The 12,612-nt window shown below is 44.7% G+C and overlaps 1 protein-coding gene across 3 annotated transcripts in view; it reads left to right on the top strand.

Moving 5' to 3' along the window:
• The window catches only part of PLD5 (phospholipase D family member 5), a 423,767-nt gene that overhangs the window by 68,434 nt on the left and 342,721 nt on the right, over positions 1–12,612 (top strand). The window contains exon 1 of one of the 3 annotated variants that reach the window (XM_086694254.1): positions 7,869–8,337. The exons of the other annotated variants lie outside the window; for them this stretch is intronic. Within the exon in view, the coding sequence (XP_086550380.1) occupies positions 8,335–8,337 (3 nt within the window). The 5' untranslated portion in view covers positions 7,869–8,334. Of the gene's footprint in view, positions 1–7,868; positions 8,338–12,612 lie in introns of those variants that run through there. 3 annotated transcript variants of the gene reach the window in all.

The raw sequence follows: 12,612 nt of genomic DNA, 5'->3' as shown, positions 1-12,612 counted from the left end.
TACTTTTGAGAGAGTGAGACAGAGTGCAAGTGTGGGAGGGGCAGAGAGAGAGGGAGACACAGAATCTGAAGCAGGCTCAATGCTGACAGCTCAGAGCCAGATGTGGGACCCAAACCCACAAAGTGTGAGATCATCACTGAGCTGAAGTCAGATGCTTAACCAACTGAGCCACCCAGGCGCACCAGTGGAGCTTAAGGTTAAATGGGTACAAATTCATAGGCATGAGACTAGATTTTTGAATGAAGAGTCTTGTTCATTATTAGATATCTTCCAATTAGACTTCCAAATATTATTCACAATCTTATTCAGAAGTGGGCCCATTTTTATTTATGCATAGCTAGACCTTCTTATAGCCCCACTATACTTGTGGGACACAGATATGTGTGTGTGTGTGTGTGGTGTATGTGTGTGTGCTACATATGTATGTGTGTGTATATGTTTCCTTGTGGAGGAACGGGACAGTAGACAAGGGAGTAAGGAATCACATCTCTGTTATCCTTCCTCCCTTCTCCCGTCAAATATGAAAGCCTAAGTTATTGAGTAGAGAATTATTGGAAATTAGGACGTTCACTTCTTTTGTAATTCACTAATGCTATTTCTATAGATTGTAGAGTACCATTTGGATAAGTGAGCGGAATTTATTTATTTAAATATATACAGAAAAAATAAGCAAGAACGTTCTAGGCATCTTTATGGTGTTTTATTATAGATACTTCCTTTTTTAAAACACTAGAGACATTATTTTTGTTCCCATTCAAATGCATACGTGGCAAGAATTAGACAGGAAATCCCTTGAACACAGTGGCCAGCGTGGGCTTTGGTAGACTGAAATCACAAGATCCCTTTGAAGGGACAACAGATTCTTGGCTCCAGATCTGTGTTCCAGTGTGAAAATGTAGGCCCAGAGGGGCCAGATCTTCCTATTTTTCAAGAGAAATAAAAAAAAAATTAGATTTTAATGAGTTCCCATTTTTAAAACGTTTACTGTATGACAGAAGCTACAGAGAACATTCATTCCATAGGTGGCCAGTTTGAGACCTCTGAATTAGACCGTCCACAAACACATGCATCTACGATGGTCAGTGCATACATAGTCAGTCCAAGTAGGCAGACTTCCTTGCGGATTTGTGCCCTTAGAGTGCAGAAGTCCCAGTATTCCCCATTCTGTATTTACTCTGTTTACATTCTGTGGTGATGGAGATGTTCTGTCGTGTGCTGTCCAATACAGTAGCTACGAGCCACAGAAGACTACTGAACTCTGGAAATGTGGCTAAGGTGACTAAGGAACTGAATTTTTATTTTATTTGATTTTAGTTAATTTAAACTTAGTCACATGTGGCTACCAAGCCTTAGCCAGTGGCTACCAAGCCGTACCATGGTGTCTGTAAATTCTCATCCTCTCAGAAGCCCAACCGAGAGTTACTGAATCAGACCAAAGATATGCTTTTGATTCGCAAAATGGAGCAAGGGAAGGCAATACACCCACCCCAATGTTCAAAGCTTTATACCTCTAAATATATGAAGCTTACAAATCAAGCTGACATACTCTTAAGTAAAATATGTTCCATCCTCCTACCTGGACAAGTATTTCTTCATAATGGCCTGGAAGGCCAGGTTCAAATTCAGGATTCCTGGACTCATCGAGTACTGGCTTGGAGCATGTGGTGTGGGGAGAGCTGCACCCCCCCACCCCACACCAGCTCCATCCTGCACCACAATGGCCTGACCAGTGAGCCAGGATAGAGTGGAACTTTACCTAACTGGGACTCAAGGACTGTCAGCGGACACTTCTGTTCCTATGTCATGTTCCACCTGTTCCCCCTTTTGGCTGTAGCTGCATCTGACTTGAAGACACCACACGCAGCTTTGCAGAACTGCCATACAGAATGAGTTCCTGGGTTGATTTGGGCCTAGACCTACCCTCTGGGACAAGCACTGTGATCGGATTGATGCCTCTTGGGACCTCACGGAAGTGCCTACCTCACTGCCTCCAAATTGAGGGATAATCACTCTTCTGGATGGGCTTGTGCTGAATTCTTCGGAGGCAAAATTAGAACTGAAGTTGGCTGCTGCTTTTACAGAGCATTTAAGAACTGAAACAAGCAATGGGCACAGATGTGACTCTGGCTGAAGGTTAATAAGGAGAGTTCACTTCATTAAGCTCCTTATTTACTATCACTAAATCATCTTTGGCAATATGCCTGGGCAGACTTTTCTTACTTGGGGCGATCATTTATGCCAAAAGAATTGGGCAGGCGAAGATAGCTTACAGATTGCTTTTAATCCGTGGGTAAATCAGTCCAGTGAGTTCCATGTGATTAAAGTCATTAGCCAAAAAATCAGGTATCTTCATGCTTAGGATGTGTTCCTGGATTATCCTCATCAAAATAACGTCTTTCAAATGATTTCTGGTATTAAAGTAGATAACAAAACATAACAGTTGTACTACGTGCACATATACTTGCATGTGAAACGCTTGAACTCAGGGTCAGTTGGAGGATGGCTTGGGAAGCTGGTTTTGAACCACTGATTGGTCACATTCTTTTCTAGTTGGAGGCATTCACACAGGTTGTACTTGGTAATGAACACTGGTCACCAGCCGCTCAGGCAAAGCTGGAGAACGCTACCCTTGTTACACTGCAGCTCCCTCCTGTGGTGAAAAGGGTGAATAGGAACATAATCCATGCCCCTGGAAGAAAATAGATGGTCCCAGGCACAGAACCGGAGAGGGTCAACTGAGATGGTCTGCAAAGATCCTGGGCCTCCATTCAGCTGTCTCCATAATTCAGGATTGTTTGCAAAGCAGGATCCATGTCTTCTACTGGATGGTTTAGACCCTGCAGAGGACTCTGTATATGATGGTTGCTACCCTCCTCGAGGGCATGTGCCTTTTATTGCTATCTCAGTTTTTCTCCCTACTGTATCCACTTCTCATGATTAGAAACCATCCTGCATGATTTCATATCTCGTAAATAATACCGTGATAGAAGTTAATGGGAATATTTTACTGCCGAAATATGTTTTTGTTCTTTGTTTCCTTCTGTGTGACTGTTCTCGTAATATAAATACTTGGCAATCTTGGGTGGTTTTAGGAAGTGATGGCTTCTTTTTCTCATTGCCTTGACCTAAATTTGTGTCTGCCAACATCAATTCCCATCTATTGAAACAGAAACCTTTGACACATTATTAGGAACTGAAAGGCATCCCTACATGCTTTGTGGTTCTTAGACTGAGAAGGGCTGCTTGAGATTACATTTGAAAACAGCGCCACCCTGCCCACGTGCTTATTTCTAAGGGATCCTGCAATCACTGGTCTATGGGTGCTCCTGTAGCCCTGCCTTCTGAACTGGCTACAACTGTGAGGCTGGACGGGGGTGGGGGGTGGGGGGGTGAGGCCACATGTATCCCAATAACAGCAAAACACTGGGCAATACAGGAAGGTGGGGTTTGGGGTTAAAAGTGGCGATGGGAGGGGCGCCTGGGTGGCTCGGTCGGTTAAGTGTCTGACTTCGGCTCAGGTCATGATCTCATGGTTCGTGGGTTCGAGCCCCGAGTCGGGCTCTGTGCTGACAGCTCAGAGCCTGGGGCCTGCTTCAGATTCTGTGTCTTCCTCTCTCTCTCTCTGCCCCTCCCATGCTCACACTATGTCAATCTCTCTCAAAAAAAAAAAAAATATTGGGGCGCCTGGGTGGCGCAGTCGGTTAAGCGTCCGACTTCAGCCAGGTCACGATCTCACGGTCCGTGAGTTCGAGCCCCGCGTCAGGCTCTGGGCTGATGGCTCGGAGCCTGGAGCCTGTTTCCGATTCTGTGTCTCCCTCTCTCTCTGCCCCTCCCCCGTTCATGCTCTGTCTCTCTCTGTCCCAAAAATAAATAAACGTTGAAAAAAAATAAATGAAAACAAACAAACAAAAAAAACATTAAAAAAAAATGGCGATGGGAGAACTGTGGAAAGATAAGCAGTCCCCAGCCCTTCTCTTTGTTCTCTTGAGGGGGTGGACATAGGGGGAGGCATAATTTTGCTGCTGTGGAACAATTAGGAACCTACTATCCTTGATTTTCTCTGGATTCTTACCTCCAGGGGATTGTGGCAGCAGAGAGTAGGTGTTATGGTGGCCATGGGAGCCTCTAGTCTCTACTGGCTCCTTTTTTTTTTTTTTTTTTTTTTTTGGAATGCCAAGTAAATGCTATTCATGCAGGACCAACATTTTAAATACTGACCAATGAATCACGAGCATTCTTTGGAGGGAGGTAGTCATGTTTGGTGGGCTTCTCATACACATTTTATTTTTTAAAGATTTTATTTGTAAATAATCTCTACACCCTATGTGGGTCTCTAACTCACAACCCCAAGATCAGGAGTCACTCGCTCCACCAACTGAACTAGCCAGGCGCCCCTCATATACATTTTAAGTATCTCTTGAAGATGCAGTAAAGATTTCACTGAAACGATAAAATGGATTTTTTATAAGAAAACACTAAAAGAGCTGGTATAGCTATTTGTACACATTTGTAAAAGAACTTCTCCTTTTTTTTTTTTTTTTTTGCACCCTTTCAGGTTCAAAGGGGTGGAGGCAGCTTGCCACTGGGCCTTTCACCCCTGGCTCTGAGACTCTACATTGTGTATCTTGAATGTCTCAGTATTCAGGGATATGTGGGAAGATGGGGCCATAGGGGTGCAAGAGGAGAGGACTGGCTTTTGGATGTCTACATTTTTTAAATGTTTATTTATTTTTGAGAGAGAGACAGAGTGCAAGCAGGAGAGGGGCAGAGAGAGAGGGAGACACAGAATCCGAAGCAGGCTCCAGGCTCCGAGCTGTCAGCACAGAGCTCGACACGTGGGTCAAATCCATGAACCTCGAGATCATGACCTGAGCCGAAGTCAGATGCTTAACCGACTAAGCTATCCAGGCACCCCTGAATGTCTACATTTTTAATTGAAAGAATTTACTATTTTTTAAAAACAATATTTGGGGGGCAGGGGCAGAGAGATGGAGAGAGAGAATCTCAAGCAGGCTCCGTGCTGTCAGCACAGAGCCTGATGTGGGGCCAGATCCCGTGAACTGTGAGATCATGACCTGAGCTGAAATCAAGAGTCAGACACCTAACTGACTGAGCCACCCAGGCACTCTGAAAAAATTTACTATTTTATAGGAAATTCCAATTTCCCCCCCACTTCTCACCGGAAGTTTCTAACTTTCCTGCTGGTGGGGTCTGGGGCTGGTATCAGTGAGGGGGATGTGATTCAGTGATTCAGTGAGTTCTGACAACATCAAGCCAAGAAGTCTTAACAATTTTGATTAACACAAGTGTCCAAACAAGTCTTAACATTGACAGACTCCTTATTCAGTCAGCAGACAGACGGTTATTCAGAAAGGCTTCCTCATATTCCCTTGTGGTTTCTGCCAGATGGCAATTTATATGAGGAGACGTTCGTTCTTCTCAGGGAGAAATAATGCCGATACACCGTATGAGCATCTTTAGGGTGGAAACAGCACTGCTTCTAAATCTGCGTAGGTTTGTGTGGGGCTCTGATGCGGATGTAAGGGAGTTTCCCAGTGGGCCCCATGTGTGCAGGGGCCAGGAAGCAGGAACAGGTACTGTGACTTGAGGGGACTGCAGGGGGTTCTTTGGGACAGAAGTAGTGAATATTTGCAGGCATGGTGGGAGAGCAGAGTTTAGGGGGCCCGTTCATGAAGCCCCCGAACTGCCCTGGTGACTCATCTTAGTCTCATCTGCAGTCGGTGGGGACACCGCTCACAAACTGTGTGCAGGACTCACACGCCAGCCATGGAGCAAAGCCGTCAGGGGCGTCTTCCTGATGGAGGGAGGAGTGACCTTGCACTTTGAAGAACAGGGAGAAGGAAAGGAAGATGCTTCGCTGACACCACGGCACGGGTTTCCAGAGGCTAGCAGAAAAGAGGAGACGAGGCTTTTTAAAAAATTAATTTTTATTTTTTATTTTATTTTGTTGAGAGAGGGAGAGAGAAAAAGACAGAGTGTGAGCAGGGGAGGGGCAGAGGGAGAGAGAGAATCTCAAGCAGGGCTCAGCACGAAGCCTGACGTGGGGCTCGATGACCTGAGCCGAAATCAGGACGGGGACACTCTGCTGACCGAGCCACCCAGGCACCCTGAGACAAGGCTCGTTTCCTGGTCACACGGCAGACAGTGTCGCCACCTCATTGCACGTGAGGGCAAGTGTGATGGGGCACGGTGCAGGGAGCAGCTGAAGCAGTGGGGAGTGTCCTAGAGATGGGACCACGAATGGGGCTCAAAATGAGCTGAGACCCCACACTAGGCTGTGTTGGCTCCTCCTAGCTCGAGAGAAAGTGTCTGACATTTCAGGGTTCCAGGGCATTGCTTTAAGGGTGTACACGAATTCAGTAAGTATCTAGAACCTCCTTTGTTGCCAGCACTGAGCTACATCTTGGCCACAGACACGGGCTCTGGTGTCTCACCTGGGCACCTGATTTGCCTACTATGTCTGCTTTTCTCTTTTAAAAGACTTGCCTCGTGAAAAGGGAGTAGTTTCCTTGGACTCTGTGGATTCACAGCTATTTCTTGATCAGGCCTGATGAACGCTATGAATTCTTTCTAAGAAATCAGAACCCTTGGCCATCGGCATGAATTTTATTCCGTGTGTTGAATTTTGCAAGCTGTGCTGGAAGTGATTCTTGCCCTTTCTCGCCTAACCTCTTAGGGGGTGTGGACCTTTCTTTTGGTGTGAGGAAGGCTGTCACGAGAGGAACCCAACCCCAGCCTAGAACACATCAGGCTGCAAGTGAAAGGAATTTTAGCAGTTTGTGGGACTGCTCACGTTTTCAACAATTATGGAGAAGTGACTAATTCAGCAATAAATATTATACAATGTGTAGATGCTGCATTAGGAACATAGAAGGGAATAAAACCGACGTGGCAACCACGTTACTGGAATCTATACTAAGCGAGGAAGGAACGGCAGATAAACAGTTGAGCAATTAATAGGAATTTTTGCTTTTGTGTACTATTTATTTAATTTTAAATGTTTGTTTATTTATTTATTTATTTTTTTAACGTTTGTTTATTTTTGAGGCAGAGAAAGACAGCGCATGAACGGGGGAGGGTTAGAGAGAGAGACGGAGACACAGAGTCTGAAACAGGCTCCAGGCTCCGAGCTGTCAGCACAGAGCTGACGCGGGGCTTGAACTCACGAACCGTGAGATCATGACCTGAGCCGAAGTCGGACGCTTAACCGACTGAGCTACCCAGCCGCCCCAGATGTTTATTTATTTTTGAGAGAGAGAGACGGTATGAGTGGAGGAAGGGCAGAGAGAGGGAGAGACAGAATCCCAAGCAGGCTCCACACTGTCAGCGCAGAGCCCGATGTGGGGCTCAAACCCACAAACCGTGAGATCACGACCGGAGCCGAAATCAAGAGTTGGGACACTTAACCGACTGAGCCACCCAGGTGCCCCTGTATTATTATTTTGGAGTCCTGGCCTGAGCTTTGATTGTGTAGTTGAATCCTTCTGAGATAGATGAATTTTTAAGCAATAAAATGTTGTCAAAACCTAGGAAAACAAAGAGCCCAGTGATTTGGTATGAGTGAGCAGACCTGGCTTGATTTAAAGCACCTTGGCAGATACAGTCCCTGCAGGTGAAGAGCTTCTGGCTTATTCTTCAGGATAACATATGTTTCGTAGACTCCTTTGATGAGCAAAGAACTTTTCTTCCCACATGTTTGGATTTGACAGTGTGACACCGAACACTGCAGTCCAGACTTAGGTCCTGTGTTCGGTCCTTGGCACACCAGTGATGGAGCTGCTGCGACCCTGGTGGCCTCAGGTGCTCACCAGCCTTGCCCTCTCCCTTCCTCTCCATCTGGCCAGGGCTCTCCTCTCTGACAGGAAGAGTGGCGGTTCTGGTCAGGTTGGAGGTGTGTGGACGTGGGCAGAGTGCCTGTGTCCCCTGGGTCAGCTTGAGCTCCTGCTATGATTTCATCCCACAAAGCAACACAACCATCTCAGTTGAAAAGGAAAAGAGAGCGAGATCTAATTGAATGTAGCAGCCTTCGGTATTTGCTTAAAATGCTGCATGCGAGACCCGAATTGCTAAGAGCAGGTTCTAGGGGGAAATTCTGAAATTGCAAACTGCAGCCCTTTCTCCTCCCGCTTGGTTTGGCTGATTTCCAAAGCATCCAGGCCAGCAATTGAGGGACTGAAATGTAATCGGTGGCAATACATTTGTACCACATGAATCGTTCTCTGCCTCCAAAGCCTCCCGTGGCTGTGGGAACAGCACAGCAGCAGCAACAGCTCCTGGCTGCTGGACTCTGCAGGGAGGGAAGACTGGATCACAATGGTAAGAAACTCCCAAGATTTCTGCAGACCTAGTTTGTTACCTGGGAAGGAATGCCTAGCATCTGCTGGTGACAGTGGCTGTCGGTCGCATGAGACTGAACTTGAGCTCTGGGGCACTGTCAGCCTTTTACTCAGAAGGGCAGGGAAACCCTTGGCACCAAGGTACTGACTTTTGAAAAATGATTCCTTTCATGTCAGGAGCCTCGTAATTAATAAGGACCCTTTGCGGGGCTCTGCCGGGGAAGGACAGTCCCACAGTGACCTCAAAGGCGAGCCCTGATTAATGTGGTATCTGATATGTGCTCTTCCTCTGAATGCAATTGTGATTTCCAGGAGCCTGCCTGAAAGAAAGAATCGCCTGCTTTCTCGATGTTTTCATGCGGGGGTACAAACCCATTCATAATGAAACAGCTATCTTTTCTGACTAGTGAGTTGTCACTAGTTGATGGGAGGCATTTGCAGATTAACCATTACTAGAGCAAACTTCGGAGTGGTTTTTTTTTCCCCCTTTCAAAACTATTCTATGTAGACAGTGACAAAAGGAGCCCATGTTCTAAAGGAAAGTGTAAGTGACTTTGGAGGAAGTTCATTTGATTTCACTCTAGCAAAGCCAACACTGCCAGCGTGAGGCATGCCTTCATGGAAGTGTGAGGTCTTTGGACGAGGTGTGGGCTTCGTGGGAGGACGGTGTGCTGAGGTCGGGGTCGGCTGTGGTCTCTGTGGCTTCTCCGTGCACCTCTTCTGTGCCCGTGATGCAGGACCGGTGGGAGGATTTGGTGTTAAGAGTGAAGCCACTAAACGTTTTCTTTAATAGTCAAGGGATGAAGGACAGTGGTCATAATAAGATTATATAACATTTAAGAGAAAATATAACCTATTACTGTATAGAGAGAATGCCTGAAATACATTTATCTGACTGCACAGCTGATGTGTGGGAAATGATTATTCTGTTTATAATCCAGATGAATGAAGAGAGTTCTGATGAAGGGGATGTGGGAATTTTTAGAAGTCTGCCTTTCCAACAACTCTGAAAAGGGGACACTGGGAACCAGATTTATGAAAATATTTCATCTCACTTCCTGCCCTCATCATCCATCCTAGATTGCTAGGAACAGACCCTGGAAACAGCTGCAGAGTTCAGGGTCAGATTTTCCCCTCCTTTATTGATATGTGTTACCCTTTATTATTGCATCTGTGCTAGAAACTCTTCTAACCTGTGGAGAAGTCACATTAAAGACTCATCTGTTTCTCCTTGACCAGCCGGGTGCGTAAATGCCAACATATCCAGCATAAGGGTTAAGTGGGGCTCCTTACTGCTGTGGAATGTTTTGCTTGAGTTCTTGAAGCATAATAATTCTTCTCTTCTCTTTATGAGCCCAAGAACATTCCTTTAAGGATTAAAAGGACTGGGCTGAAATGCAGATAGAGTTCCTGCCAGCACACTTTAAGCGTGGGCATAAACTTAAGCACAGCGACAATCTTGTACAGTATTCAGGGAGACAACAAGGAGCCACCAGGGATTGAGTCACTTAAATGCAATAGCACAACCTAATGAAAGTATGTAGACCTCTTTTTTGATTGCCAAAAAAAAAAAAAGTTGGAAAAATTACCCAGTTGTACATTAAAATGAAAGCTTCCGTCTAATTGAGCTTTTCTGAACCGCAAACACTAAAATGGTCATAGTTTTGTAGGGAGGACATTCTAACCAGCTAGTTTTTGCAAAGGGGACTATATTTCCCCTTCCCTTGTAGTGAGAAGTCTGTCCAGAGAGCAGTGGGTTGAAAAACCAGTCTTTGATTGTAAGGGGAGTGAATCTGTGGGTTAGATTTTCGTGAAGTCCCTTCCATGATGAAAAGGAAACCAATCATGTTTCTCATCATGCAGATGTGATCAGTTCCCTTACTTATCCAAGAGAAGAGACACTCAATTGTGTTTAAAGCCCTCTCCTTGGGGCGCCTGGGTGGCGCAGTCGGTTAAGCGTCCGACTTCAGCCAGGTCACGATCTCGCGGTCCGGGAGTTCGAGCCCCGCGTCAGGCTCTGGGCTGATGGCTCAGAGCCTGGAGCCTGTTTCCGATTCTGTGTCTCCCTCTCTCTCTGCCCCTCCCCCGTTCATGCTCTGTCTCTCTCTGTCGCAAAAATAAATAAATGTTGAAAAAAAAATTTTTTTAAAGCCCTCTCCTTGACCTCATTATTAGAATCGGGAGCATGTCAGGGCTTGCTGGCTGTTTTACCAAATAAGTCAGCCTGCTGTGGGCTCTGGCTTCAGATTGCTTCTTTTTATTTTATTTACAAATTTAAAGGAAATTCAAATCATTAAATCCACCCCACATAATTGCAAGCAAGTTATTTCAAAACAAAGGAAATGTGTGAATGCTTTTAAGTAATATTTTACAAATATTGAGGACATATGTGCTATGTGCCAAGTGTTTTTAATACTTTAATAATCCTTATCCTTGCTTTTATTTATTTTTTTTATATCCTTGCTTTTAAAGACAGATTATTATTAATCATACTGTTGTAATGAGGTGTAAGGTTCAGAGAGGTTAAGTACTTTCCTAAGGACACATAGCTGGTAAAAGGTAGTGCGAGGCTAGGACCCTTACTTCTTAAACCTGTATGACCTTAAACAGGTCCACCCTGTACGACCCTTACTTCTTAAACCACCTCTTCCTACAACCTGTGAAGGTATATAGGAAGGTGAGCCAGGCCAACCTTAAGTGACCCAGCCTCTAAAACTTCAAATAATCTTTAACATTTCTCTTTCCTCCTCATATCCAATCTGCTCCAAGACAGGTCTGTTCTTTCTTGGTGTCACCTGTTTGGGTTTCTTGTCATTTGCATACCAACACCATAATTCTTTTTTTTTTTTTTTAATGTCTATTTTTGAGAGAGAGAGAGTGCACGTGCGCTAGTGGGGGATGGGGGAGGGGCAAAGAGAGATGGGGAGAGAAGGTCTGAAACCGGCTCTGTGCTGACAGCAGTGATCCCATTGTGGGGCTTGAACTCATGAACTGTGAGATCATGATCTGAGCTGAAGGCAGATGCTTAACCAACTGAGCTACCCAGGTGCCCCCCAACACCATAATTTTTACCTTAAGTTCCACTCTGGCCAACTTCCCTTAAAGAGTTGCCTCAGTCTGGAAGAGAGTCTAATGTTATGGAAAGAGGGTTTAAGTGCACTCAGACCTAGAGTTAAATTTCTGGGTTACCCATGTATTCATGCGGTAATTTTTTAAATTCTTTAACAATTAGTGTTTTTATTTGCAAAATGGGAACAATGACTCTTACCTCTGTTGGGTCATTGTGATAATTACATTAATATGTTTATATAAAGTCAGATGTTTGATTAGGCTGTGAATCTTGGTGGAACGATGAATTGCAAGGAAGGTTTTGAAATTTTGAAGTACAAGATGGTAAGGATTTAAATGAAGATGACGGGGAGAAAATGGAAAAGAATCAAAGTAGGAAATGATGTGCATGAAAAATTCACCTGCACCGACCACTGATTGGTGTGAACATGAAAAAGAAAAGCACAGAGGGGCCCCGGTGGCTCAGTTGGTTTGGGTGTCTGACTCGATTTCAGCTCAGGTTATGGTCTCATGGTTATGGGATCAAGCCCCACATCAGGCTCTGTGCTGACAGTGCAGAGCCTGCTTGGGTTCCCCTTTCTCCTTTCTTTCTGCCCCTCCCCTGCTTGGTCTCTCTTTCTTTCAAAATGGTTAAATAAACATAAGAAAAGAAAAGAAAAGAAAAAAGAAAAGAAAAGAAAAGAAAAGAAAAGAAAAGAAAAGAAAAGAAAAGAAAAGAAAAGCAAAGCAAAGCACAGACTGGGACTTGAAGCTACTAACTGAAGAAAAGTCGCCTGGCTGCCATTCCTACATTACCTGACATGCCTCATATAGACTAGGTTCTGTGTATTGTTGAGTGAATAAAAAAAAGACATCCACAGGAGTCTCTCACCCAAAGTCCAGTAGGGTATTTAGAAGTGAGTGACAGTGCAGTGTGTTCTGGGACAAATGTGGAGGCTTATGGTATTAAGTGATCTTTTGTGTTCCTGAAGAGAAAGTGGATTCAGAGGATCAGAAGAGGTTCTATGTACCTCTTTACAAAAAATATGTATGTATGTGTGTGTGTATATATATATATATATATATATATATATATATATATATACACATATGCAGGTTTCAGAAGTTTGGAGGTGGTATGGATATAGCCAGAAATGACAAAGGACTGCAGTGTGATCTTCTGATAATTGATTACTTGTAGCCACAT

Source organism: Puma concolor, chromosome E4 (assembly GCF_028749965.1).
Source record: "Puma concolor isolate L17-30 chromosome E4, mPumCon1.1.hap2, whole genome shotgun sequence".
NCBI lineage: Eukaryota > Metazoa > Chordata > Mammalia > Carnivora > Felidae > Puma > Puma concolor.
Note: the sequence above shows the minus strand (reverse complement) of the source record. Positions and strands in the feature narration are given on the sequence as shown.